Source organism: Blennius ocellaris (assembly GCF_963422515.1).
Source record: "Blennius ocellaris genome assembly, chromosome: 14".
Taxonomy (NCBI): domain Eukaryota; kingdom Metazoa; phylum Chordata; class Actinopteri; order Blenniiformes; family Blenniidae; genus Blennius; species Blennius ocellaris.
In genome coordinates this window covers 3,148,881-3,176,581 of record NC_137663.1, presented here as the reverse complement: position 1 = coordinate 3,176,581, position 27,701 = coordinate 3,148,881, and the positions used below count along the sequence as shown (strand labels likewise).

Genomic DNA, 27,701 nt, shown 5'->3' with positions numbered 1-27,701 from the left:
CTTTAATCAATTTTTATAAAGGTTGTCTATCGAAATGATGAGAAAAAAAATATTTTAGGCCAAAAGTTTAGTTGTCACATACTTGAATTTTTTTCTACTTATTCCTATCTTTAAAAAAAAAAAAAAACTCCTCTCAATGGAAATGATGACCAAAGTTCAGGTCACCTACACCTCCTTGAGGTGAGGCTGGGTCCTCTCCACTGCCTGGATTCCATCCACTAAAGCCCCGGTTCCACCGCACACAAGTGTTGGGACGGAGCGGAGCGGTACGGAATAGAGACCTCGACTGAAATTTTGGCTCGCGTTTCCACTGCAGAGAGGAGCTTAAAAAGTGGGCGGGGCTTATGAGCGCCACAGAAATGTGACGTTACAACAGAAAAGAAAGTCGTCAGATGTAGATCTTGTGAATCCTCTGTTGTTGTTTACATCCTCCACTTTGCACTGTTATTTTTTGCAGCGGAGAGCTGCAGCCGCTTCCGTGTTTGTGAGAGAGTGAACGCTCCGGCCACTTGCCGGCGACTTGGGGCCACTTGCCCCGCGCTCGAGAGCTCGGGTGCGGGGCAAGTGGCCGGAGCGTTCCCCCCCGGTTGGCCGAGGCACAGACACGGGAGTCTGAGCTTTCTGCTAAAACGCAGGAGGTTCTCCACTCCGGCGCTGATCGCGGTCCGGCAGCTCAGCGTCGGAACACGGAGGCGCCGAGCTCCGAGCTCCTCTTCATCGCTGCCGCGGTCCGTCCTCACGATATAGCGCCACTGACCGCGGCTGAACAGAACGCTGACCGCCTCTGGGAAGAGGAGCTGCCGGAGCGCGGTCAGTGCCGGAGACGAAAGCTCCAGACTCCGGTGTCCCGGACGCACATCAGCGCCACGGCGAGCGCTATGCTGCAAACAGAAAACTCCAACGCGATGCAAAGTCCCTCCCCCCGGTCTCCCCCTGCCTCAAGTCGCTCTTTCATCACAAACACTAAAGTTGAGCAGCAAAGAAAAGAAAATGAAAATAAAAACAACCAGTGCGCAGCTGACCACACTGACAGCAGAGGATTCAGCCGGCACATTAACATATTGAGGGCGTGTCGTAAATCACTGACCAATCAGCAGCCAGCTCCTCAACCTCAGACCCGTTCCATGGTCCTGGTACCCCTACGGAAGGGGAGCGGAAAAGCGGTCGCCTTTGGAGCGGTCTGGAGCGGTTTAGACCGCATTCCTGTGGTGACACGTGAACCGGAGCGGTTTAGACCGGTCTAGGCCGGCAGTTTTTCTGCGGTGGAAACGGGGCTTAATACTCAAACCCGGTGATTTTTACTTCATAAAATGTCAACAATGTGTAGTCATACTGAAAATGCATCTTTAATGCAAATCAGTGGAAAATATTATATATGTTATGTATGTTTTTCTTTTTTCATGATGGTGCCTCACCTGCCTCTCCTGACCACACGTCACTGCAGTGATCAGATGCAGGAAAGTGACTCAAAAGTTGAATTAATCCACAGGGGGAATGGCAAAGCAAATTTTAATCTGATGGTGATCGCTGCAGCTGAGAGTGAGAGTCATACAGAGTACCTGAGAGCAGCATTAGAACGCATAAGACGCAGAGCACAAAGAGTCAGACGAGATCCTTGAATAGGAATCTTAACACTGAGTGGCGAAAGACCTGTGAGCTTGGAATTCACTCTGATTTCATGTCCGTCTGCAGGCAAGCAGAAGATCTGTCTCGAGAAGCAAAGTCCAGCATGGACGTCAATCACAATTCTTCCACTGGCGCTATGGCGCAGAGCGGTCACTGCTCGGGGAAGACGGCAGTGGCGGCAGCCCCGCCGGTCACCTCACCCAGCCCCGCCTCTTCCAGCAACTCTGTCCTGTCAAACTTCCTGTACGGGATGCCCATGTCCTCCAAACCTCACCCAGACGGCAAGCTGGACTTCAAGCCCATGTCCCTCCTCAACCTGGGCAAAGACCGACTCGCCAACTGGATGGACAAGAGCGTGAAAGAGGCTGTCGGCAGCGGTAAGAAGCTGGTTTTAGACTTCAAATCCTAAATGTTTGTGCAAATAAACACCTTTGAATGCTCTTTTTTTTATCAAATAAAATGTGTTGAACAGTGTTAAACTGACCAGAAATGATCATTTCTTCTTTTAAAAAGTCTGTAAATAAAAAAGGAATGGTAAAAGACTGACTGCACACCTCATATTACTGTACCTCAGTTTTACTATTTATTGCAGTTTTGTTCAGAAATGGCCTTGAATGTGAACAGCCAGTCGTAATGGAAGAACAGTAAAACCTCTGATGTAGTGACACCCTAAATTCCAAGTGCAAGTGTCCCCTGAAGAAGTGTCCTCTCTTCGGAAGGATGAGTCAAGAGGACAAATTGTAGGACCAAACACCAAATATGTCTGCATGGGTCTTTAGGTACTGAAAAGACACAATAGTTACAAATCCTGTGTGTGTGTGTGTGCGTGCGTGCGTGTGCGCGTGTGTGTGCGGGAGAGTGTGAGAGAAAGAGAATAACTGGAAGGGGTGGTGGAGGCACAAATACTAAAAGAAACAACATTTTAAAGATAGATGACAGAATGAAAAAAACAGATAAAGACATAAATTAACTGGAAATTCTACACACAAATGTGGTGAAATTAAATAATAATTAATAAAATGTATATATAGCCCCATATATATGGCCCTGGCGTCCCAAGAGAAAGAGAGTCCCAACTGAGCAGGCTTTGGAGGACAAGAGGAGGACAGGCCAAACTCCCCCCAGACCTCCCCCACTCACTTATTTATTTTTATATATATATATATATATATATGTATTTTTTTCTTTTAAATTTTGAAATTCATCTCCTGTCCCTCTCCAGGCCTTCTTGCAAGCTCTGGGGGTCTGTTCTTACTGGGTTCATTCATCAGAGGTTCTCCTGTATATGTGAATTCGACAAACACTCACTTTAGTGTGCACGGCTCCGTTTCTTAGCTGTTTTTATTTACACACACACACACACAATGAAAGAAACTGAGAAATCTTCCATGCTGTGTCGTTAACGGTGAAATAAGGGAAGTTACAGTATTAACAGAAGCTGCTTGCCTATCTTAAAGGATCAAACTGGATTGAAGACCTTCATATGGCCCCTGATGAAGATAAGAGTGATGAGAAGTGAAATCTTACCGTGATAAATGTCCGTTAGTGCTTCATCAGAGTGTGCCGGGAGATGATGGACCTCAAGGTGTGCCATTATACGACGTTCTCATTATTTGTGTCAAGGAGCTTGACTCTCGCGCTGTGATTGGCCCGGCAGTCAGTGGGAGTGAGATTCCTATGGTGCACATCTCCAGAGGCTCTTCACTCTGTCCTTTTACAGGTCCAAGGCCCTGACTACACAATGTCCAACGTCCATGTCGCCCGTTGTCAATGTTCAGAGCCCATTGTTCTCTGTGTGTGTGCTTTCATTACACAAACAACCAACAGCCCCCACTAGTGGCCAACTCTTCGTGAAACGTTTACACAACGCTGTCGTGTCAACATCAAACTTTCCTGAAATGAAAATGCAGCTTGGATGATTGATCATTCATTTTTTTTATGAGTCAAAAACTGCAGTGTAATCTGAAAATGAAAAAGTATTTCTATTAATACATTTCAAATGGATTTTTGAGCCACATTTGCTTCCATATGCTTTGTTGTTTGTCTTTCTCACTTCTACCCTTATGGTTTGGAATAATTTAGGCTTTTAATCGTTTTTTTAATCAATATAACATTTTTGATTTAATTATTTGTACAAAATGACATAACAATTTCATAATTTTCAATATTCAGAGCATGAATAAACGGGGCATGGGAACACATTTCGTTAAAGAAAGAAACATATTTTTTGCAGCCCGAGTACATACCTACCTTATATTTCATAAATTGCAGACATATCAAATGTTATGTATCATGTGACATGAGGTTAACATATCCTATACATTATTCTTTATCCTTATTTATTGATATTGATGATATATCGAGCGACAACAGCTGGAATGTCCCCTCTGTGGGATCAATAACTGAATATTTGATCTGATTTAATATTCATTGACATGCTTCAACATTAGTGTTCCCTCCTGTCTGTGATATTTATGATCAACTTTCTTCTTCTCTCCATGAAGAACCTTTCTCTTCTTCCTGGTGTTTGTCCACTATATCAGTGCAGAGCAGCGCCCTCTGATGGAGCATAAATGACCTTTTACAATGTAGAAAACATCAATGAAGGATATATGTTATTTTTTGTCAGTTCGGCTTTCTGAGTTATCTGGTTGTTTAAAGTGTGTTGTTGCATTTTCAGATGAGATTCCGCGACTGGTGGGCGAGCAGGGCCAGAGTCCTCCTGGTGTCCACATCTCCAAGAGGCTTCTCTTCTCCATCGTGCATGAAAAATCAGGTCAGTGTCAAGCACCCGCTAAAGCCAGGACTGTGTCTACAATGCTGCGATGAAAGCCAGCAACTTGGCATTAGCTTTCTGTTGAGATTGTAGTTATCTTCAGAAAACACTATTTTCCTGGTCCAGCACACTCGGGATGGAATTGGGCTATTTCTGGCCCCTGAACGATTTAAAGGGTTTGAGATTGAATTCATTCATGCCTCTAAATCACTTAAAGCCAATCGAAGTTCTACACAGATCCACTTTATTATTATTATTATTATTATTATTATTATTATTATTATTATTATTATTATTATTATTATTATTATTGTGACAGATTGAGTTGGTTACAATTATTTTGCAACTTTGAATGAATAATAAAGTAATTGTAGCAGCGTGTGTGTGATATATATTGATTGACATGGTCGTGTGCTGGATTTCAAAACCGTCACAACATTTGAACACTAAGGATTTAACGTGTTGATTTAAGGGTTGACGCGTTGCCAGTTGGCGCCGCAGAGTTCCTGCTAACTGGCTCCGATTGCAGATAAAAGGCTGCCACCGTCTCACTGCCGTCATACCACACCTCCACGGTTCTTTCTCTCACTGCCGCAGTACGATAACACCCAGCTATTCTTGACGTTTATGATAAATAGGTGAGGAGATTGATCCTGCTGGAGTGTTTGTGTCGTTACCTCAGCTCAACTTTAAGAAGCGCGGGCGGGGGAAACAGCTGGTCCGACTGTGTCCAGTCCCCAAACCCAGCAGCTTTCCTCAAGCCTGCTAATTCTAATTAGACCTTTTTCAGCCCAATGAAGAGCGTAAACACGACAAGAGGAGGTTTGTGGAGGGCTGAGTGCCAACCTGGCTCACAAGGAAAAGGCTCCGTGCACTTAAGTGTTTTTTTACACATTAAACAGATGTGTTGTTTATGAACTTTAGAGTTCCTGAAGGACAGAAACAGGCAGCTGGTGGAGGGAAGGTCCTCCACTGGGAGACTCCATCATCCATCAATTTATCATTTATCCTTCTGTCTGTTCGCATCCATTCATCTGTTACCCATCCAGCCATCAATGTATCCATCCATTCATCCTTCCACCCGTTAAGCATCCATCCACCCATCCAACTATCATACACTTTGGGTTTTTTTGTTTTTTAACCACTCTCTTTACTTTTTTCACATGAACATCATGTCACATATAAACCAACTTTAATAAATACATTTTGGAGTTCTTCTTTATTTAATTATTCAAAGTATAAGTCAGCTGTTATGTCTGTTTATGCGTCACCCTGAACCTCAGCTTCCATAACTGTTAATATTTTAGTCTCCAAACATAAGAAATCCTCAAAAAACATTGTTGACATTGTTAAGTACATACAGTATTAGTACTACATATTAGTTTGAAGACATAAATAAAATCCCAGTGAAGGACCTGTTTTCTCCCCTTTGGATCTGTACAGTAGCCAAATATTGTTTACTGGACCGAGTCTGAACCGTGCTAACGTCCAACCGTTGGAGGGTTTAGCTACTAAGATGTCAATAGCAATCCTTTAAGAAGATCGCTCCGGTTTTACAAAACTGACTTTGTGTCGATGCAAAAGATTAATTTCCCATTTTAAGAAGTACAATAAAGCAGAGTTCATTAAAAGGGTGAAGCTCCAATAAACTGAGATGATTCGATTGACGGAGGCTTTCTTCGTTTTGCAGAAAAGTGGGACTCTTTCATTCGGGAAACTGAAGACATCAACACGTTGAGAGAATGTGTTCAGATCCTGTTCAACAGCCGATACGGTGAGGAATGCCCCGCTTTTTTGTTTGTTCAGCGTCACACCCATAGTGCAGATTTGAGAGATATGGCTGCCTCCTTGCTGCGACATCTCCGTGGCTGTTGATAGATTGGGGTCATTGCTTCGGTTTGATCATCTTTTCCCCTGTGATACCCAGCACATGCATTTTCCATCGAGTCAATCCTTTAAATACTAGAAAAATAGCTACGGTGGAACCACTTCACCAGAAGAAATACGCTGCTGAATATAGAGTTTCCCTCTTTGGATAAATGAGTTTAGCTTCTTCATTAATGATCCTAGAAAAAAAGATTTATCTGATGTTCATCTCAATCAAAATTCCTCCTTTTTCTCCCTTTAAACGGTGCCAAATATTTGATGGTTCATCCTGTATTTGATATTCCTCAATTGTGCTTCCAGTAAAGAGGTTTGGCTGAGTTTCTAAACAGCGGTCACGGCGTCCAGTAAAGGCTGAACCTGCTGGGATTATGGAATACTTCTGAAGAATTACTCTGAAGAAGAAATACCAACCAGCCACTTGCAGCGGCTCAAGTCATCTTCGATAACTTGTGATAACGTTGCTTTGTTCCAGTCGATTACAATCCTGAAACCCACAGCGCCTCTCAGGTCGCTGTTCACTTCAGTATGAATAGAAACTAGACACCGTGTTCATTCACATCAGTGCGCGGAGTTCCAGTCTCAAACCCAACTGAATTATTTTAAGGTGCATCATTTTTCCGTTCCTGAAAGGTTTACACGGCAACGTTTTGAAAACCATGTAGTTTTCATGTTGGGCCACGAGTTGGTGCTGTTGTTGTTTTTGTAATGAAGCTACACACACATGCATGCAGACCAAAATACGCCATAAACAAAAGTTCTGTTTTAACTTGTTTACACAGAAATGATAAAAAGGTGCGTCTTTGGTGGCTCTGAGCTCCATTGTAATGTAAACCGTTGTGTGAACGGGGGCTGAGTATCAAGGAAAGGCTGCGTTTCATTCACAAGGACAACATAACTGCCTCACACGCAGTTAACAGCATGTCAGAGCTCTGAGTAATATTTGGACCATAAGAACGTATCACTCATTAAAGTCGCCATCTTGAAAAAGGGGAGTCAGGGTTCGAGACTTTCTCCTGGTTTGTTGTTAGAACACTGACTGAAAGTCTAATGATCTTTCCCTACCCTGCATTTTCCAAAAACATGAGCTCGAAAGAAACTGGAAACTTCTCTGATCTTTTCCATCCCCACAACTTGGAAAATAACTCGGCAATCGGGAGTTCCTTTGACTTCTGGCAGTTTCCTTCACGGCAGTGGGATGTCACTGACCCTCCGCTGTTCTCCCTGCAGCTGAGGCTCTCGGCCTGGATCACATGGTGCCTGTCCCCTACCGCAAAATAGCCTGCGACCCAGGAGCCGTGGAGATCATCGGCATCCCTGACCAGATCCCCTTCAAGAGGCCGTGCACCTACGGAGTCCCCAAGCTCAAACGCATCCTGGACGAGCGCCACGGGGTCCGCTTCATCGTCAAACGGTAAAACGGGCGCTCGTTCAGTGTGGATACAATACTGTGGTTGAACCCTTAAGCCCCGCCCCCACATTGATCATGCAGCGACACCTTTGCTGATGTCGTCATTATATTTGTATAACAGCAGCTCCAGCTTAGATTTCAGCTATTTGACGGGTATTGGATGTGATTGGCTACTGGGAGTGTCAATCAATGTTTTCAATATAGCACCAGCAACACCGACATATGCAAGAGTCAATTCCTCTGGCATAGTTATAGAAAGAGCAATCTTTTAGTATAATACACATTTTTGCATGCATGCTTTCAAATGTGAATCACAGTTTCCCTTCTTGACACTGAAGAATCCCCCAAAAACACACTAAGATCCCAACTGGAGTTGTGTCTAGAAACGATTTGGAAAACTAACTCCATCTATCTGCGTGTTGCAGAGTGGTAAACCCTGGAAAACTGGTAAACCCTGGTTAATCATTGTAAACCCTGGTTAACTGTGGGAAATCCTGGTTAACCGTGGTAAACTGTGGTAAAACACTGGTTAACCTTTGTAAACCCTGGAAAACTGGTAAACCCTGGTTAATCATTGTAAACCCTGGTTTACTGTGGGAAATCCTGGTAAACTCCAGTAAACCCTGGTTAACCATGGTAAACTGTGTTAAACCATGGTAAATGGTGATAACCCAAGTAAACCATGGTAAACACTAGTAAATAGTGGTAAACACAAGTGCATAGTGGAAAAACCTAGTAAACCATGGGAAACTGTTAAAACCGTGGTAAACTGGTCAATTGGAGTAGCCTAAGGTAAATGGTGGTAAATCCTAATCATTCTAACAAACCCTGGTAAATTGTGGTAAAGCGTCTCGTCCCTCGCCATCACATCTGCTGCTCGTCCCTCTATTAGTTTGGGCTCATTTGAATGAGGCACCACGCCTCGTTGGAGATAACACATCTTTTTAACCGGTCCTGCAGGCGGCTCATCAGCTTGAATGCAATTAGGAAAGACTGAAAATGTGATTAATTCTGAGACGCAGTGCTTTCCTGTTGTCTTTGAGAGATGATGCAGACGCAGGGCCTGATGGGAATTTTCCACTATATTTCTTCTTTACACACAAAAAACACAGTGATCTGTAATATTAATGGTTTCAGATGGAGTTTTTATTTCATTCTGCTTGACTGTGTTTAATTGTTATCAGATGACTTCACATAGAAACACGCCAGACGATATTTCCACAGAGGAGGAATTTCAAGTTGAATGTTGATTTCAGAACTTTATTCGACGGCTTTATTTAAAACCTTCTTCTCACTCATCAGACTGAATTGTATTAACAAAGATAATCTCATGAGGAAAAACAATCCAACATATTGTGCAAAAAGCAAGCTATCATCAAAGTTTTTACATGACGGAGACGATCCATCACGATGCTTCCAACTGAATCTTTTTGAGATAAAAAACAAAGAACTAGCAGTTTCCAGACTCCACCTCAGAGTCACTGTCATCTGGAGGAAAGCAGAAACACTTTCTGACAGCCTGTTTCTCTTTGTGTTTCAGAATGTTTGACGAGAGGATTTTCACCGGTGAGTCTCTGATTGATCGTATTTGAAAATGAACGTGACGCTGAGGATCTGCCTCTAATGTCACACTGCAGAGAGGAAGAGGGTAGTGTGCTATTAAACACACTTACAAAAGGTCCAAAAGTATTTCAGTTAAACCAACATTCAGTTACACTGAGGCCAGTCTGAAGCATTTATTTTAACGTCTTTAATGTTTTTTTCTTAGTGTTCGTGACTGTGTTAACTTTCATTCTGTGTTTTATTAAGAAGAAATGATTAAAATGTGTTTGTAGCGACAGAATAAACTGTTGAGCTCCTCACTATTAGTCAATATCTTCCCAGTTGATCAGTGAGAAACGCTCCATCAGTTGTTTCCTTCCACATGGTGGATGTTAATAGGATGCAGTGTTTGTTTGTTTGTTGATCGACTCACTGTTGTTTGTTGAAGCTGCTGGAAAAATGGCACGAGAGGAAGGAAAACTGGACCTGACCTGCTCGCCTGACGACGGCTTCCTCGACAGTCTGAGCATCCGACAGGCACCCTGGAACTGCTGAGCAATCCTCACAGCAGGTCACACACACACACACACACACACACACACACACACACACACACACACACACACACACCCGTACAGGTTGATCACGTCTCTGTCGTGTTATCATGTCCTTAGAAAGCAGGTTCAAATGAAGTTAGCTCCACATGCTGCATGCAAGATTATAATGATAATTTTCTGTGTACTGAGTTCATGACCTCTCAGCATTTGAATGTGTTTGACGGATGTTTTACTCGTCCATCAGTTCATGCTGAGGCTATTTCATCTTCCAGACCGCCTGATTCGGCTGGTTTGAGGTGTTTGTATGACGTAATGATCAGAGGGCTCAAACTCAGATCCTGGAGGCCGCAGCCCTGCACGTTTTCCACGTTTCCTCCCTCCCTCCCCTTAATGTCTTGGTGGCTCATCACCACATTCAGCACAAAATCAGACAGCGAGCTGCTCGTTACAATCAGCGGTGTAGAAGCAGGGAGACGTGCACACATTATGCGCGCGCGCACACACACACACACACACACACACACACACACACAGACCTTCATCTAATTAACTTTCGTTAATAAACTGGTATCTCAGCCATGAAAAATGAAATTGAAAAAAAAAGTCCGATTTATAAGATTGATGATCTCGCTTTGAGTCGCTTTATTTATTTATTAATTTTTTTTGGCTCCACAGATCAACAAGTGCGTGCGTGAGTCCTCTGGCTGACTGTGAAGCCGGTGTGTGCTCTTTCCTCTTATTTCCCTCTGACAAATCTCTTAACCTTCTGTATGAAATGAAAGTTTTCTCCTTGAGAGTCTCTCTGCACTCAGATTGCCTCCACCACGTTTTTATGGTCTGAATGTGTTTAACACGGCCATAAAACCTCACGCTGTACAAATGCTTCCATCCCTGTAGGTCCCTCAGCAGATTGCATCCCTCTGAGGAGGATTAAAACGGAGCCTCCGGACGGGGAAGTCATCCAGATTACAGTGCCAGGTGAGTGGGGAGCGCTCTGTCTCCACTGGCCAATCACAAGCCTCTTACACAGTCTCAAAAGAGAAAACGTCACTGGATGATGAATACATTCAATACAAGGAAAAGGAACATTTCTAGCTTGGGGAGGAATTGAAGGATAATTCACAGTTTAAACCTCGTTTCCACAATGTTGCAAGTAGCATCACAGGTTGCGTTTACACAGGAAGGTCACGGCGCTGTTTGTTTTTGTAATGAAACCACACACACATATAGCACAGTTATAATGTTTAGAGAACAACGGTCTCTAAACATTAATGGGAGAAGACTGACATTCTAGTGGACAGACCACATAGTTAGATTATTATTATGGTGACCGTCAAAATAAAAGTACCAAGTCCAGGAGAACATGGACTGACAGTCATGACACCATGGAGGAAACTTTGTTCTGATTGTCTCTACTGAGCATGTGCAGAACTACTAATTAACTACGGCCGTGGTAGCGTATCAGAAAACGTGTTTTTTTCCTCGTCTCTGTAGTTGTTTTCTACTGAGGACAGGAGGTCAAATCATTTTTTTTTTTTAAAGTTGTGTCTCTTTATGTGGAAACGGAGTTGAGATGCTTTTAAAAGGTCTGAGCATTTTCAAAAAGTTACGTTTTCCCTCCCTTAGACACACAGAAACACGCGCACACACACTTGAATGTGCAGGTTTAGTTTGTTCCAGGAAGGAAGCGCTGACTCTACACCCCCACTGAAGGGTGTGTTTGTTTCCGTAGAGTCCGGTCCGAGCGGGGAGGAGCCCAGTGAGCCTGCGGCCGAGCCCACTGCCACTGCTCCGTATCCGGCCACCAGCCTCGCCGTCCGCCTCCTCCGCCCCCCCTCTAGCCCTGCCTCCCTCCGCTCCCCATCACCCGCTGGAGAACCATGCAGGTAACCCCCCCTCCAGCAAAATAAGCTGCAGCACGTATGAAACCACTCTTTTCAGACCCTCTACTCTTCCTGTAAGTCATAGCCACACCGAACCTCAACGACTCCCCGTCCTTCCCCCAGCCCCCCCCAGCCCCCCCCCAGCCCCGCCCCCTGCACTCTCAGATATGAGCTGATCTGTGAAGGGCACCATGCATCATGCAGACACCGGCTCTGTGGTCGAGTCATTCTGAGCGATGCATCGTGCTGGCGTGCAGAGTCAACACTCCTCTAGTTTAGCTGTAGATTTAGAGACAATCCACTCCTGGAAGTTCCTGTCCACCAACACCCCCCCCCCCCCCCCCCCCCCCCCCCCCCCCCCCCCCCCCCCCCCACCCCGCCCCCGTAAATCCTCAGTGAATAGAGAAAGGTAACCAAGATCCTTCCAGTAGACACCACGCTGTCTCCAACACGCTCAGATACATGATGTGTGTTCTGACCCACAGCCAGAGGGAACCGACTTAAGGACACGCGAGACAAGAAGATGGTTTTATTGATTTTTTTTTTTTTTTTTTACACATTGACTTTATTTTTAACCTTTGTTTCTGTACTTGGTTTTGACGGAGAAAGGTTACACAGGCAGCGTATCCACGTATGTGTTAAGAGAATAACAAGGGAAAAGCCCATCGACTGGACAAACAAAGTGGGGTTGGAGCCTCAATATGTAACATGACGCACAGCATCCAGTTCTGTTAGAGCTGGAGGGGATCTATTGTCCGGGGCCCGTTCACACCATGTTTCAAGTGCTGTTTCATTTCAGAAAAGTTTCACGTTTCACAATGGCAGAAACACTGAAAATGATGTACTTTCTGGTTGTGCACCAGTGGGAGCTGATGTTGGTTTTTTTTGTGAGGCAAACATTGTTCCTGTTGTGCATCTACTGAGCATGTGCAGAAGAATCATTAATGGTCGAGGTGTGTATGTGCAATAGCAGCCTTTTAGACAAGTTGTGCATTCAGTGGCTCCAAGCATCGTCGTCGTCCTGCAAAGAGACGCAACAAAACTTTGGCTTTCACTTCAAGACCTGTTCCGCTGTTTCTTGGCTCTTCTATGGCCTCATTTTAGTGCCAAAAACCCGAGCACATAAAAAAGTGTCATTGCGCACAGTTAGACCACTTTCTGCGATACCGTTCTGCGCACATGTCTCGGTCTGTGTGCTCGCTGGGAATTCTGCACGTGGTGATGTGAGTTTTGGCACTTTGGGGGCGGGAATTGCATAGATGGCCTCGTAATTCTCCTCCTTTCTGATTGGTCACTTTAAACGTCTCTTGTTCCCAGTCAGAGCCGATCAGAGGGGTAATATGCGGGTCATCACACAGGGCTTTTCCACCAGAAAGAACAGGAGCTAGTTCAGAGCCGGTTCTTAAATGAGCACTGCCAAAGAAACCGGTTCTTTTTTCACTGTTCACGGAGACAAGTAAGAGCCACGTCATTCCGTGCTCGTCTGCAGACAACATGATTGTGGCCATGCTCCACTCTGGGCTCACTGCCGTGCGCATTACGTAATGTAACGCAACGATCCCGAAGATATCTTCACTTCTGCTGCCCGGCATTCTCCACTTTTACTAAAGTAGTTTGGGCTTAATGTCAGAAGTTTTGATCCATCTGGCTATCTTTATTTGCTTTTCATTTGTGATTGTTCAGACGTGGAGACGGAGGATCTCAGCAGCGCACAAGCCGTGAGGTCACAAATTTTGGGTTGTGTGTGCTTGATCGTATCATGCTCGTACAACGTCAAAAATGCTTCATCCGGCTCACTCCGAATCCGAATCACAAGTTACCATTTATGTTGTGTTTGACTATCGATAATTATTAATAATTATCAAAGATAGTTATTAATAATGTTATTGAAATTTAATCTGATCTGTATCAGAACCTCGGAGCTCCACCTGTCTTAACAGGAAATGATAGCCAATTCAGTTCTATCAGTCTCATTAGATATACTAAACAGTTAATTAGGAATTTGAATTAATAGTCAAATTAATTACAATTACCACAATTAACAATAAAGATTGAAGAATTTTTGAGTTCTTGACACAGAAGAGGTCGACATTTCATTCACCTTTGTGCTCATTAATAACACAGTAATTATGATTCCAAAAATTATATTTATTTACAATGAAAACAAATAAACACAGATTCTAACTACCTATATACAGCTTGGTGTGTGTGTGTGTGTGTGTGTGTGTGTGTGTGTGTGTGTGTGTGTGTGTGTGTGTGTGTGTGTGTGTGTGTGTGTGTGTGTGTGTGTGTGTGTGTGTGTGTGTGTGTGTGTGTGTGTGTGTGTGTGTGTGTGTGTGTGTGTGTGTGTGTGTGTGAGATGTGTGATGGAACTACAAAACAAGATGGCGGATCACAAGAAACTACATTCAGATGGAGGTTATCAGAGAGCAGGAAGTCTGTCCTGGGTCTCCACCATGTGCTGGAGAACAATGGAACATTGAAGCTAGTCTTTAGCGTCTGCTTCCTGTGTGTCTCTGCTAAAGGACCATTTCTAGAATGACTTGATGTGAATGAGACTTGTTTTGTAAAACATCAGGAGTCGTCAGATGGTGTTCAGTTACTGTGTGATGTTGTCTTTGATGTGATATGTGTAGGATTGTGAGTTAACTAGTTAGTAAAGCAAAGATTAGCATGCAGACCCTGTGTCTGTGGCAGAGCTAACGTTGGTTTACAGGTTAACTGCTCCTAATATCATTATCTATAGAACTCAATCACTGTAACACAGTGGTTCTCAATTATTTTCTGTCATGCCCCCCCGAGAGGACAGAATTTTTTTCAGGCCCCCCCCCCCCCCCGAATTGTACTACCATCGAGAACCTGATAATATTTATTTATTTATCTGTATAAACCACTGTATGAGTTGCTGGCACCAGCATTCTGCATACAATCGCCTGATTATCAAAATAAATTAATAAAATGAGCTGGAGGCCCTTTTTTTAATCGTTCAAGCATGAATAGAGACACTAATACTGAAAGTCGCGCCCACCTCACGCCCCCCCTGACACCCCACCACGCCCCCCCAAGGGGGCTCGCCCCACCATTTGAGAAGCACTGCTGTAACAGAATCAACACATCTTCATAAAGTTAAACAGTTCTATCATAGCATCAGGTTTAACTAATCTCAGGTAAAGCCCAGTTGTTGTTCCCACTTCCTTGAAGGAGTTCAGTTGTTGTCCTGCTGGAGGGAAGCTGGTGTCTTCTCCTGTAGTTAGCACCTCCTGCTAACTGTGGTTGCTGGTTCTGCAGGCTGAGGAGAAGAAGATGAAGTTGATGTTTCAGGAGTCCTTCTTTGCAGCTCCTGGTTGTTCCTTTTGTCCAGACTGAGGAGCTGGTCGCTCAGGTCTGTGATGGTTTTCCTGCTGGTTGAGGAAAACACAAAGAAGTTCCGTGAGGGTCCCTGGTCCGTCCTGGAGGAACTGCTTGGTTTCCCTGGTTGATGGGAGATCAGACTCTGGGTGCTGGTCTCCGGGTCCTGGGAAGGTCTGACCCTCGTGGTCGGGTCAGCAGAGGAGTGGAGGAGTGAAGGCCCTGGTTGCAGGCCTCTGGTGTTAGCTGTATGCTATCGCTGGGTGAGCGGAGCTGCTGGGAAGCAGCTCTTTCCTGTTCACCGGGGAGGACTCGGGGCAAGACTCAGGCAGAAGTCTCTTCCAAAGGCTCTCATGATCGTGTATCATGACAAATGAAAATGGTCTTTCCTTGGAAATGAACAAACTTTCTGTGGTCCTGTGAGATCCCAACAGTGACCAATCAGAAAGGAGGAAATGATGAGGCTGTCTATGCAATGCCCGCCCCCAAAGTGTCGAAACTCAGCATCACCGCGCTGAGAGATCACAGAATTTACAGCGAGCACACAGACCAAGACAGCGTGTGCAGAAAGTAGTCCAACTGTGCGCGATGACAGGTTTTATGCACTTGGGTTTTTGGCACTAAAATGAGGCCATACCACGCCCAGTCGGATGTTCCTGGTCGACCTCTAATGGGAGACGTTTCACTCGTGGTAAACCTGAACCACCTCAACTGATTGACGAGGTGGAGACTCCACAGGCTCAGAGCTGGGGCTACCTGTCGGGGGGTTCGACCCCCCCATCTTCCCTTCCCAGCATGTTTCTGGACAAGACATTGAACCCCAAGTTACTCCCAGTGAGCACATCTCAACCCGAATCATTTGTTCTGCTTCTCATCCCACAAATGCGGCTCCCTTATTTAAAAACAAATCTGTATTTCAATAAGAATTACTGTTTGTAACAACAAACACATTAATCCATCTATTCATACATTTTTATTCCTCTGAATCCGGAATATTGACTCACTTCTTTTTCCTATGATCTGTTAGTCTCACAATGTTTTGGGTTGTTCTTTTAACCAATGGCGAAATAAACCTGAACCTCCTGTTCGAGGTAAATCAAACTGGTTTTATTCCTGATCTGATGCCAGAATTCCCTCTCCACCAGTAAAACGCTCCACATGTTTGAACTTTGAGGCGGTTTTCGTCTCCGCTGAAGAGTTTCTCCTGGAAAGGATCTTGGTTTTAGCTCACAGTGCTTCTAGTGACGTGTTTTGCTTTGTTTTGTTGATTTCATTGTGCTTTGTTTAAGTTTTCTTTTCTTTCGCAATTGACCACTAAAAGGAAAGAAACTAAAGGTAAGTGCAGCAAAGTGTCACGTTCAGTGTAACCAAAGCTGAAGTAGAATAGTTTGCAGTAGAAAATATTCAAGCTACGTAGACGAGGACAAACTTTAAAAAGTAATTTTGCCTTCATGTGTGCTGAAGAACTTTAACCTCTGCGTTAGATGTGTAGACGATTCTGTCATCAAAATTATTGTAGGAGATTTTTACATTTTGTTGCCGTTTCAAATGACCAAAACAAGCACCTGGTAACACAGTTGAACATATTCTGTGGCGGTTGCATCACGTCCCGAGGTGCACCACATAATACAAACACGCTTTCAACTGCTTCAGAAATAACCAGCAGATCTTACAGATGATTGAAGTCTTGCATTGCATTGCAGTATGTCCTGAAAGAACCTGCCGATGTCAACAGATGTGCACTAACTACCAAATAAAGCCTCGGTTCACTCGCTCCTCGTTCGTGTCGTCGTAAAAAGCTTCACAGCAGCTGGTCTGTACGTTAAAAGTACCAAAGACAGAAAGCCACTGATGAAAGCACAAGCACAATTAAAACACTACAATGAAGTAGATGTAGGTCCAACAATTTTCCAAGTTATTGAAGCTCAGTGAAAAATTCTCATCTTGATCTCATTCTAACATTTTGATTCTTCTTTTCCTGCTTTGTCTTATCTTGAATTTCTTGTTGTTTTTGAAGCCTCTCATGTCTTTTCTGGCCTCCTGCAGCTGAAGCGCTGTCACCCAGTGCCTCCTCCCAGAGCATCCGGCGACCCTCTGAAGGTAACACACACACACACACACACACACACCCGTACAGATTGATCACGTCTCTATCGTGTTAGTTTGTGGAGTAAGTCAGGCAACAAGGAGCGATTCAGTTTTTAAAGTTGCTGTTAGAAGAGAAGTGTCAGAATACATGATTTATGAGTCTGTTAAAAGGCCTTTATTCCACATGTGATTGTAATGTTTTGGTTTATCGTGTGCACCAGACGTGGTCTGCGGCCCTTTCAAGGGGTCCTTAGAAAGCAGGTTCAAATGAAGTTAGCTCCACATGCTGCATGCAAGATTATAATGATAATTTTCTGTGTACTGAGTTCATGATCTCTAAGCATTTGAATGTGTTTGACGGATGTTTTACTCGTCCATCAGTTCATGCTGAGGCTATTTCATCTTCCAGACCGCCTGATTCGGCTGGTTTGAGGTGTTTGTATGACGTAATGATCAGAGGGCTCAAACTCAGATCCTGGAGGCCGCAGCCCTGCACGTTTTCCACGTTTCCTCCCTCCCTCCCCTTAATGTCTTGGTGGCTCATCACCACATTCAGCACAAAATCAGACAGCGAGCTGCTCGTTACAATCAGCTGTGTAGAAGCAGGGAGACGTGCACACAATATGCAGGCCTGCAGCCCTCCAGGAGTTTGAGACGCCTGCCTTCGAGGTTCATGATTCATACAAACAAACAAAATGTTGCCCATTCAAAGCCTTGAATTAAATAAAAGTAGTATTAATCGGTGTGTATCCATTCCCTGTTTTCTCAGTGTGAATGAGTGAATTGAATTAATCCGGCTGATCAACCTCAGGAAATCTTGAAATCAGGGGTGTCAGACATGTGGACCCAAACCGAGAGGAAAGAGGCTCCAATCTGACCAAACCACCAAGCAAATTGTAAAGATTTCTAAGGAAATACTTTTTTTTAGGAGAAATATCTTCCAGAGTAATGACACAACAGAACTCTGTGACCCAAGATGAGTTATCAGTGATGCTACCAGGAAAGATAGCAAACTAGCTTTAGCCTCAAAGCCATGCGGTCATGGTGAGTTTGGAAAAACACCCAGAATGCAACAGCTACAGAGGTGTTTTGACATTTCACTGTTTTTCTCCAGAAAGTTTCATAATATTTCCATTTATACCGAGATCGTAGTCATTTTCTATCGTAAATAGTTGGGATTTTGTGAAAATCAAAACATTTTCATAATGTATACTCTGCAACACAACAAAGACAAACTTTAAAAGTTTACATTTAAAGGTCATTATGCCTTTATTTACCGGCCCACTCAGGATGAAACTGTGTTCTATGTAGCCCCTGAATTAAAATGTGTTTGAAAGCTTCTCCTTTGGTCTTGTGCTGCACCCCAATGATAAATACCCCCCTGCTGTTGGTGTTGGGGCAGCTGGGAGGCATCAGAGTCGTGACATCTGCCCTCCTGTAATCCCTCTTTCCTGTGTGCTCAGCAGGCAGCCTGGTGGACGACATCGGGGAAATGATCCTGCAGCTCCGCAGACAAGTGGAAAGTCTGTTCAGCATCAAGTATGGTGAGGAACCTGCAGCTTAATGACAGCCCACCAGGACGATTAAGGCCCCCACCACAGCGGGGCAGAGTGTTACACCAGGGCTTTTAATGCTCCTGACATGGGGGGGGGGCAGGACTATGAACCAGGGCCATTAATGCCAGACAGGCAGGACGTTATACCAGGATAATGAAGTGTTTCTATTTCATTCTGTTAGCATTAGAGTATATGTGTGTCAACGGACTCCAGAACGTTGTGAACGTTTTTGCATTTTTACTTGAAATCGAGGTGTAAACGAGGCCTACTAGGGACACTTCAGTGGTGGTGGTAATATTACTAGTTCCTAAATTAACATTTTTTTCAATAAAAAGAATAGATTATTTACAATGTCTTTCCGCGACCCGGCCCCGGATAAAGCGGTAGCCAATGGATGGATGGATGGACAATGTCTTTCAAGAGTCTGATTCAAAAGAATAATTACTTTTTGATCTGGAATCTTCCTTTGAGTGAAATAACTTTGTGCTCCGCATCAGCTGAAGCTCTGGGCCTTCCCGAACCGGCCAAGGTGCCATACTCCCGGTTCCAGATGTACCCGGAGGACCTGTACGTCACCGGGCTGCCTGAGGGGATTGCCATGCGGAGGCCCAACTGCTTCGGAGCCGCCAAACTGCGGAAGATCCTGTCTGTCAGCAGCCAGATCCAGTTCGTCATCAAAAGGTATTTTTCCTCCCGATGTCATGTGATCAAGGCACAAAATGTGAGGAAATGGCAATTAGACACACGCTTCTTCACTTTTTGTGCTGAATTGTAAAGATATGTTGCTTAAAAATGTAATAAATCCTCTTTTTCTTCAGGCCTGAGCTTCTAACTGAGCAAGTAAAACAAGAAATGCCTTCCATCCCCCTCTGTGATCCAGGTACGTCTCTGTTTTCACTGGATTCCTGTCATTTTATGGATACGAACTTCTAGCTACTTGCCGACACAGAGTACCAATATGACTTATGAAATGCCACGAAGCCTGTTTCAAACTCCATCAGCAAAAGATACGCAAAAGCTTCTCCTCAAACCACCAGCGTCTGCGTCAACGTATTAAAAAGCATCTTTTTCCTCCGGACAGACCAGCAGTTTGATGCTTCAGACAATATATGCACCATTGTGGCATCATATGTAATCACAGTAACTGAAAATAAGTGACATGTTCAGTTGGTGAGACATTAATATCACAGAAAACCCAGTGGAGAAATCTGACCTGTCTAAGCTATAAGAAATTATTAAGCAAATAATACTATTTTGGTCATCTTTACACTTTCCTTATATGTTATTATGAGTAGTTGTTATCTTTGTGGTAAATTAATTATGTGATAAACAAGAACAAACTGTGACTACAAAGTGGAAATCCATTATTATTCCTCCCCTCAGGGCAATTCAAACGCACTCTGAGTAATTCTCATAAAAGCATCACAATGTGTTCCTTCTTTTAGTGAATTATGGGTTGGGGGAACCAGCAAACTAAGGTTTTCATTGTACGACGTAAACGTCCATACGTCTGTAAATATGACAAATAAATAAATATTATGGAAAATAAAATATAAAACCTTCAAAACGCCATAAAAGCATAAAAGCATTTCCACTTGAAAGTGTTTGTTTACAAATGAAAACAGAAAACTTGTGTAGCGTTTTGGGTGTGCGTTTACACGACAGCCGTTCTCGGTCACTAAAAACATAACTTCTGCTGTTTCCCTGTAAAGTGACGGTCACAACCCACCCTGCATGTTTTTAGCCCACGTTTTCTGGGGAGGCCACGGTCGCCGTGTTTGTCTGGAAACGTGGGGAGGGAGTGGCAAGAGCAGGGAGGGAGTACGTCAATGCAAGGTGTAAGCACGTGGCCCGCACGCCACGCCTGGCCGTGAGTGCCAGTGAGCAGTTTCACGCGTCCTACATTGCACACATGGCAATAGAGTCGGAGGTGCTTACGACGTGCGATATGCCTGCGATTACCACGTCATTCTGTGGAGGCCGTACTTTACACGTGCTGCTCATGTACGGTGTCCTTACTCACTTGCATGTTGTAAGTGCGATGAATGTGAACTTTTCCACCCGATATCCCAGCTGCTCCCTCCTGATGCCGCCCATTCCACCGCAGAGACGCCGGGTTCTGGTGCTGCAAGCAGGGTTGTCAGATATGACTCAACATTTCCAGCCCAAACAATGTAAAAAAAACACATTTCAATAAAAACCCACATTTCAGCCTGTGTAGAAATCATGTGCAACCATCAAACTATATGTTTAAGAACACACAAAAGCACTAAATAAACAGTTTAAAGGTAAGAGGACCTGGTAACACTGCAGCTTCCAGCAGCATGGAGTCCGTGTGTTGTGTACACATTGGCTGGAGAAGGAGCACGCGAGGAGTGAACCCGTACAGGAGTGAACCCGTACAGGAGTGAACCCGTACAGGAGTGAACCCGTACAGGAGTGAACCCGGACAGGAGTGAACCCGTACAGGAGTGAACCCGGAGCCCGAACACAGCGAAAGTTCCTCATGCATGAGAATTGTTATGGCGTGGCTGCATGCTTCAAATCCGTACGGAGGCAGTACTCACCAGGTACATTTTTGCACGTCAGCACGGACTTGCAAGTACAGCGGGTTGTGACCATCGCTTAAACGGGCGTTTTCAAAACGTTGTGTAAACGTGAAACTTTTCTGAAACAAAAACGCAAAAAAGCCTGTTTTTCACTTGGGGTGTAAACGGGGTTTTAGGGCTGATTGGCCATATTTAGCAGGTTCTGCAAAGTGTTTTCTTCTGGGTTTCTTTAAAGTTCTGAAATAGACACGGCTCAGCTCACATTCAGTTCAGAGAATAATCAGAAGTTGTTCCAGCAGGGAGTTGTGGTGAAGCTCTTCAGAGAGTCGGCGTGTTCCAACGTAAGCTGCTGCTTTAAGCACATCATTTGAGGTCAAACCTGGTCCGTGTTGTGTTTTTAAAAGTCCCACCTGCAGCTCTCGCTGCCGTTTCACTCTCACAAAGCTCCTCCGCTGGAACAGAAAATGTTTCCATTCAGTCGACCTCCAGAGGTTTGACCTCTGAGTGTCTCTGTGTTTTTTAAAGAGCTGGACGCCAGCGACCTCACGTCGGTCTCAGACGACTCTGCAGCCGGATCCAAGAGACCCGGATTCTCAGGTCCCTCCTTGTCCAGGTCTGAAAGCCAGGCTGAGGCCGTGCGGGACCGAGGTGTGAGTCTTGTGTCTCTGTCCGCAGAGTGTCTGGAGTCCAAGCTGTCCAGGATCGACTTGGCCAACACGCTGCGGGAACAAGTCCAGGACCTGTTCAACAGGAAGTACGGCGAGGCGCTGGGCATCAAGTACCCGGTCCAAGTGCCTTACAAGAGGATCAAGAACAACCCAGACTCGGTCATCATCGAAGGCCTCCCGCCTGGTATCCCCTTCAGGAAGCCCTGCACCTTCGGCTCACAGAACCTGGAGAGGATCCTGGCCGTGGCCGACAAGATCAACTTCACCATCACCAGGTGGGCGGAGCCACGCCGAGCTCAGCAGCTTTCATTTCAATACGCAGGGCCAAGGTTTTCCCGTTAAACTCTGCAAACTTCAGGAAATAAATGAAACCAGGGAAGAGGTTCAGTGTGGAAGTAGTTTGATCATCTGTGGCATCATAACAGAAAATAAACTGTGAACCCTCCCAACAGATTGTAACGCCACATCTCTTTGTTGTTTTCAGACCATTTCAAGGACTTATTCCAAAACCAGGTAGGAACACAATCTTGTTTTCAATCTTCTTAATACGGGGGCGTCAAGCATGAGGTCCGTGGGCCACAACCAAGAGGCTCCAATCCGCCATGAAAATGATAAAAATACCAAAGAAAAGCACAGGTTTCTGAAGAGTTGTGACGCGACACACTGAGGCCAGGCAGGGAGGCTGCTGGGAAACGAAATAACTCGCCTGGAAGCCTCCAGTTTGTCAAAGCACCCATGATGCTCCACATTTCTCTGTCGCTTGCACCAGAAGGTTCCATTAAAATTGTTCGTTTTTTTATTGAGATTGTAGCAATTTTCCATAGTAATTGTTTGTTTTTATAAACAATAAAGACAAATTCATCATCTGCATAAAGAGAACTCAAAGAACAGGTATCACTTTTATTTGACGGGTCTGAACCACTGAAGATGAAGTGGGACTGTTTGACGCCCTCCATCTAACAGATGAAAGAAGTTCTGAGCTGCAGCATTAACGTTTACATTGTTTTTCTTTCAGCACCTCGGCGAGTTACGTTACTAAAGAAGGCTTACGCCTCCATTAGCGGTGAGAAAACCCGTTCTGCCCTCGAATTCCCTGCCGCTGCCTTGAAACGCCTGGATTTGAAGGACGTGGCTGTTTTGTGGTTGACAGATGACGACGACATCAACCGGATGGGGGAGAAGGTGGTGCTGCGAGAGCAGGTCAAGGAGCTGTTCAACAAGAAATACGGTAAACCGACGACGACGATCCAGTCATTAAAAGCTTCAGAAAGCAGATTTCTAAAGCCACAATGCTAAAATGCTCAGAATCACAGTACTGCAGCTTTGAAAACTGACGAAAAGCTTCAAATTGCTGTGTAGACGCAAATGTTGAAATTCCATCAATCACTCAAACGCATAAAACCAAAGTTATTCTGAATAAGGGTCAATCATATTGAAACTAATAGTGGAAATAATGTTTATATGTATATGATATATAACTAGATTAAAGAGATTTGTGAGACCGATTTCTCCGTCAACTTAACAAAAATATTTGAATAAAAACATAAAACATTTTGGCATTATTTATAAAGTGGTAATTTACACAGTAAGAGCTGTTTAAAGCCTTTAACCAACACTTCAGCTGACTGCTGAATAGTATATACTAGTATATTGAAATATATATATTAATGCTGTCAAAAATAACGTGTTCATTTAATTAAATGATTTGAGACATTTAATTCGTTTTTAAAAATTTGCATAATTAACGTAGTTTTTACTTCCGTTTCTTTTTTTCTTCTTTTTTTACTACCTTAACGGAGCAGCGGCATGTGCAGCACTGTGTGTGTGTGTGTGTGTGTGTGTGTGTGTGTGTGTGTGTGTGTGTGTGTGTGTGTGTGTGTGTGTGTGTGTGTGTGTGTTCTAGAAATAGTCCTTAATTTAAATATCGTCTCTGTGTGTTGAGTCGACATTAATTCCGTGGTAAATAAATATATCAATAAATATCCTTTACAATGCTTGAGTCTTCAGGAGAAAAACAGTGCAATTAATTACAGAAGATTGTGCAATCATTAATTGATTGACAGCACTAATATATATATATATGATGAGATGAAAACTTTTAAAAACAATAAAAAAAAAACAACATAAATATCATAATCATATTTTGCAAATCATTGAATAAGATATTACATTTTTGGAGTAGCATTTAAAAAATATGTTGTGAAACTTGAATAGTTTGTGCTGTTTACTTGTTAAAATGGTCATAATTACAATTGTATTATATTATTATGTATAGCATCTCAAATGTGCAAAATGATGGAATGAATGTGTTTGTCCAGCATGTAAAGAAAGTTTTGAAGCCCTCCACGGGCTGTCCAGTGTTCAAGTGTCCCTGCCTGTGTCCAGGTGAGGCTCTGGGTCTGGACCGCTCCGTGGTGGTTCCCTACAAGCTGATCCGCGGCAGCCCCGAGTCTCTGGAGGTCAACGGCCTCCCGGACGACGTCTCTTTCCGGAACCCCAACACCTACGACATCGTGTGCCTGGAGAAGATCCTGCAGGCCGCCGAGCAAGTCTCCTTCACCATCAAGAGCCAGCTGCAGTGAGTGTCCTTGTGGAGTCAGAGGGATTATAATCTACAGAGATTGTGGCGGATTTGCCTCTGGTCTGACGTGGCCACGCAGATTTAGTCACAGCCTTTTTCTTTCCTTTGAATCCTCCTGAAATAACCTTCTTCTCTCTGCTGCAGGCCGTTTGCAGAGATCTGCAGCCAGGCCTGTAACACAGGGAACACAGGTAGTTCTGTGTGTGTGTGTGTGAGTGTGTGTGTGTGTGTGTGAGTGTTTGGTGTCTCAGACTCTCCTCGCTGTCTCCAACAGGAAGCGACGCCTCCATCAACCGACGGAAACGTAAGCGGGTCCAGGAGAGCAGCCGAATACCGCCGCCGTCCGACCTGCTCTCCACCAATCAGATTCCAATGATGGTGCGTGACACACAGTCCTGTTTTAATGGCATTCAGTTACCGTAACGTCCCTAATAGAAGACCAGGGTAATGGACGTTCAGTTTACGTGACTACGTTTTGAGTGAAAACGCTTTAATTTTGCATTTTCATATCAGATTAGTTGTGGTTTCCACAGGGACAGAGTCATAGCGTTTTCAGAAAGTTGTTTCCAATGTCTCCGACTGCCAATGTCGTGGATACAGATGCTCAAAATGCAACGAATGCTTTCTGTTTTCATTTGAAAACATTGCCATGCAAGAGGTGCATAATGTCCACTGCAATACCACAATGTCTCTCATAGAAGTCCACCATGATTGTATAATTGTACTGTATTTTTTTTTAGTAATTGTACTGTTCATTCCAGGCAGTAAGTCACACTGACGTGATGTGCCTATAGTGCCGCCATGTTGGAGAGGTCTCGCGCTAAACATATAGATCCCAGGCGTGAACATCCACAACATTCTTAGCTGTCTTGCTAGTCCACGTAGCAACACAAAAAATACACAAAAGTGGAGGAAAAGCTCTATCCCTTGGGAGACTTTTTCATCCTCCCACTAATTTTCCCATGAGGTTCCCAGTGGATAGAGCGTTTCCTCAGCTTTAAAATTAGGTATTTTTTTTGTGTTGCTACGTGGACTAGCAAGAGAGCTAAGAATGTTTTTGTGGATTATCAATCCTGGGATCTATATGTTTAGCACAAGCGGGACACCTCCCCAAGATGGCAGCGCTGTAGGCACGTCACAGGCTGTTTTATATCTGTGCTGGGACTTATCAATGAAAATATCATCTGGGACCACTAGATTTCTGTTTGACTATAAAAATTAAAGTATGATTTGACTAAAAAGAAAAATCAACAAACCACTTATGGAACAATTCTTTGATAGTCTGAGGGTGAACAACTTGTGTGCAGTGATTATTTCTATATGCAAATAAACCTGTTCAACGTTTATCGACTGGTGTTTAACAGCATAGTTTAAACTGATGACTGTTTTTTGGTGTGATGTGACTGATATTGCATGAAATATGGTAAAAATACGGTCATGCTGAAAGACTGGCATCAGTTGTGTGTCATACTGAGAGTTTGATTTGCTCCATGTCATCCTGCAGCAGTGGCCCATGTACATGGTGGACTACAGCGGAGTGAACATGCAGGTTCCCGGGAAGGTCAACTACTGAGGTCAAAGGTCAAAAGACCGAGGACAAAGGACGGACTGCAACAAAGGGACGTCAGAAGACAAGTCTCTAACACTAACCAGGAGATCTGTGTGTGTGTGTGTGTGTGTGTGTGTGTGTGTGTGTGTGTGTGTGTGTGTGTGTGTGTGTGTGTGTGTGTGTGTGTGTGTGTGTGTGTGTGTGTGTGTGTGTGTGTGTGTGTCATTCAGTGTTTTTCTATATTTTCTTGACGAGTTACGTTGCAGATTCTCTGAAGGCATCAAAACTATGGGTGAACATCTGGAATTATGTGGTGAAAAAAAACAAAAAGTGTGAAATAATGAACTTCCTCCACGTCGTGACTCCTTTCCTGAATCCCCAGCACTCCTGCACACTCCCACAATAACAAGCAAGCCAACTGCTGAAAAACCAAAACATTCTTGTTGGGCAGGAGAGTTCATGCTCCGAGGAGAAACCGTCAAACTGGCAGGCCACGCCCCCTCGCCGCAGCCTTGTACGGCTCATTTCTCACTTCAAATGTTTTCAGAAATACATTTGGCCAAACAGTTTCAGCAATAAAATAAGGTTTGTGTCCTGGTGGACATGTAGGTTGAGTTTTAACCACAGGAGTGATGCATTCATGGACATCACGTAATTCCAATACGCACCATGTTCTACATGCGAACAGGTTTTGGGGCTCACGCTGTAGCCAGGCTACATGATAAACAATATGACTGATGTGAGACCCAAATACAATTCTGTTGTTTGTGGACGTCGTAATTCCAGGGGCTCGTTCATAGTTTTGATGCTGTGTGTGTGTGTGTGTGTCTGTGTGTGTGTGTGTGCGTGTGCGTGTGCGTGTGTGCGTGCGTGTGTAAATGTTTGTGGTACCAAGGGCTCGGCCTGTGTCCTGGTTCTGGTTCTCCTCCTGGACTCCCTCCAGAGTTTTTCTGTTTTGTTGTTCTGACTCTGAACACACACACACACACACACACACACACACACACACACACACACACACACACACACACACACACACACACACACACACACACACACACACACAAGAAGAAGAAGAAGAGAAAAAAAAAAGCTGTTGGGTCTCGATGATAAACTGACGAAGCGTCTTGGATCACGATCCGGTTCCACATTATTCAGATCTTTGTACTTTTTATTTATTATATTTATTGAGATATAACATGCAGGGATGTAAAATATATTATCGTGTTCTCCGGGGAACGAGCAGAGCGCCGACATCACTGCGAGCGCTGGATTCAAACAGAGGAAACGAAGTGTCTTCATTGGACGAGGAAAAGACGCCTTCTTATGTTAGCGACATGTAAAATACGTCATTTCAGCCTGAATGTATCCTGTAAAGAAGAATGGTATGTTACTCTGCGACGACTCTCTGGACTAACCATATTTAATATGCTGTACCTTAACGCCAATTAGGCCTTTCAAATAAAATGTGTTGCCTTGCACTCTTTACTGTGTCGCGCACTGTTTTTCCCACCGTCTTTGAACGTCTCATCACAAAGATGGTTACTGTAATTTCTAGTGTCTATTGCTTTATTCATTTCTATAATATTTTTAGTTGCTTATTTCAATCTAGTTTTATTTGTGTTCCCGCAGGGCAATTAGTGTTGCAGCAAGTGAAAAATAAAGCTAAACATAAGCACTTAC

General features: G+C 44.0%; 1 protein-coding gene across 1 annotated transcript in view; it reads left to right on the top strand.

Moving 5' to 3' along the window:
- The window catches only part of gtf2ird1 (GTF2I repeat domain containing 1), a 44,854-nt gene extending 17,355 nt beyond the window's left edge, over positions 1–27,499 (top strand). The window contains 24 exon segments of the mRNA XM_080508278.1: positions 1,693–2,003; positions 4,307–4,402; positions 6,093–6,176; positions 7,517–7,700; positions 9,238–9,263; positions 9,688–9,765; positions 9,768–9,810; positions 10,472–10,515; positions 10,694–10,774; positions 11,529–11,602; positions 11,604–11,682; positions 17,074–17,127; positions 18,579–18,659; positions 19,169–19,352; positions 19,490–19,551; positions 21,746–21,817; positions 21,896–22,163; positions 22,373–22,401; positions 22,904–22,951; positions 23,039–23,116; positions 24,274–24,466; positions 24,614–24,660; positions 24,744–24,847; positions 25,974–27,499. Of these exon segments, the coding sequence (XP_080364404.1) occupies positions 1,693–2,003; positions 4,307–4,402; positions 6,093–6,176; positions 7,517–7,700; positions 9,238–9,263; positions 9,688–9,765; positions 9,768–9,810; positions 10,472–10,515; positions 10,694–10,774; positions 11,529–11,602; positions 11,604–11,682; positions 17,074–17,127; positions 18,579–18,659; positions 19,169–19,352; positions 19,490–19,551; positions 21,746–21,817; positions 21,896–22,163; positions 22,373–22,401; positions 22,904–22,951; positions 23,039–23,116; positions 24,274–24,466; positions 24,614–24,660; positions 24,744–24,847; positions 25,974–26,042 (2,389 nt within the window). The 3' untranslated portion in view covers positions 26,043–27,499.
- Positions 27,500–27,701: the final 202 nt, after the last annotated feature.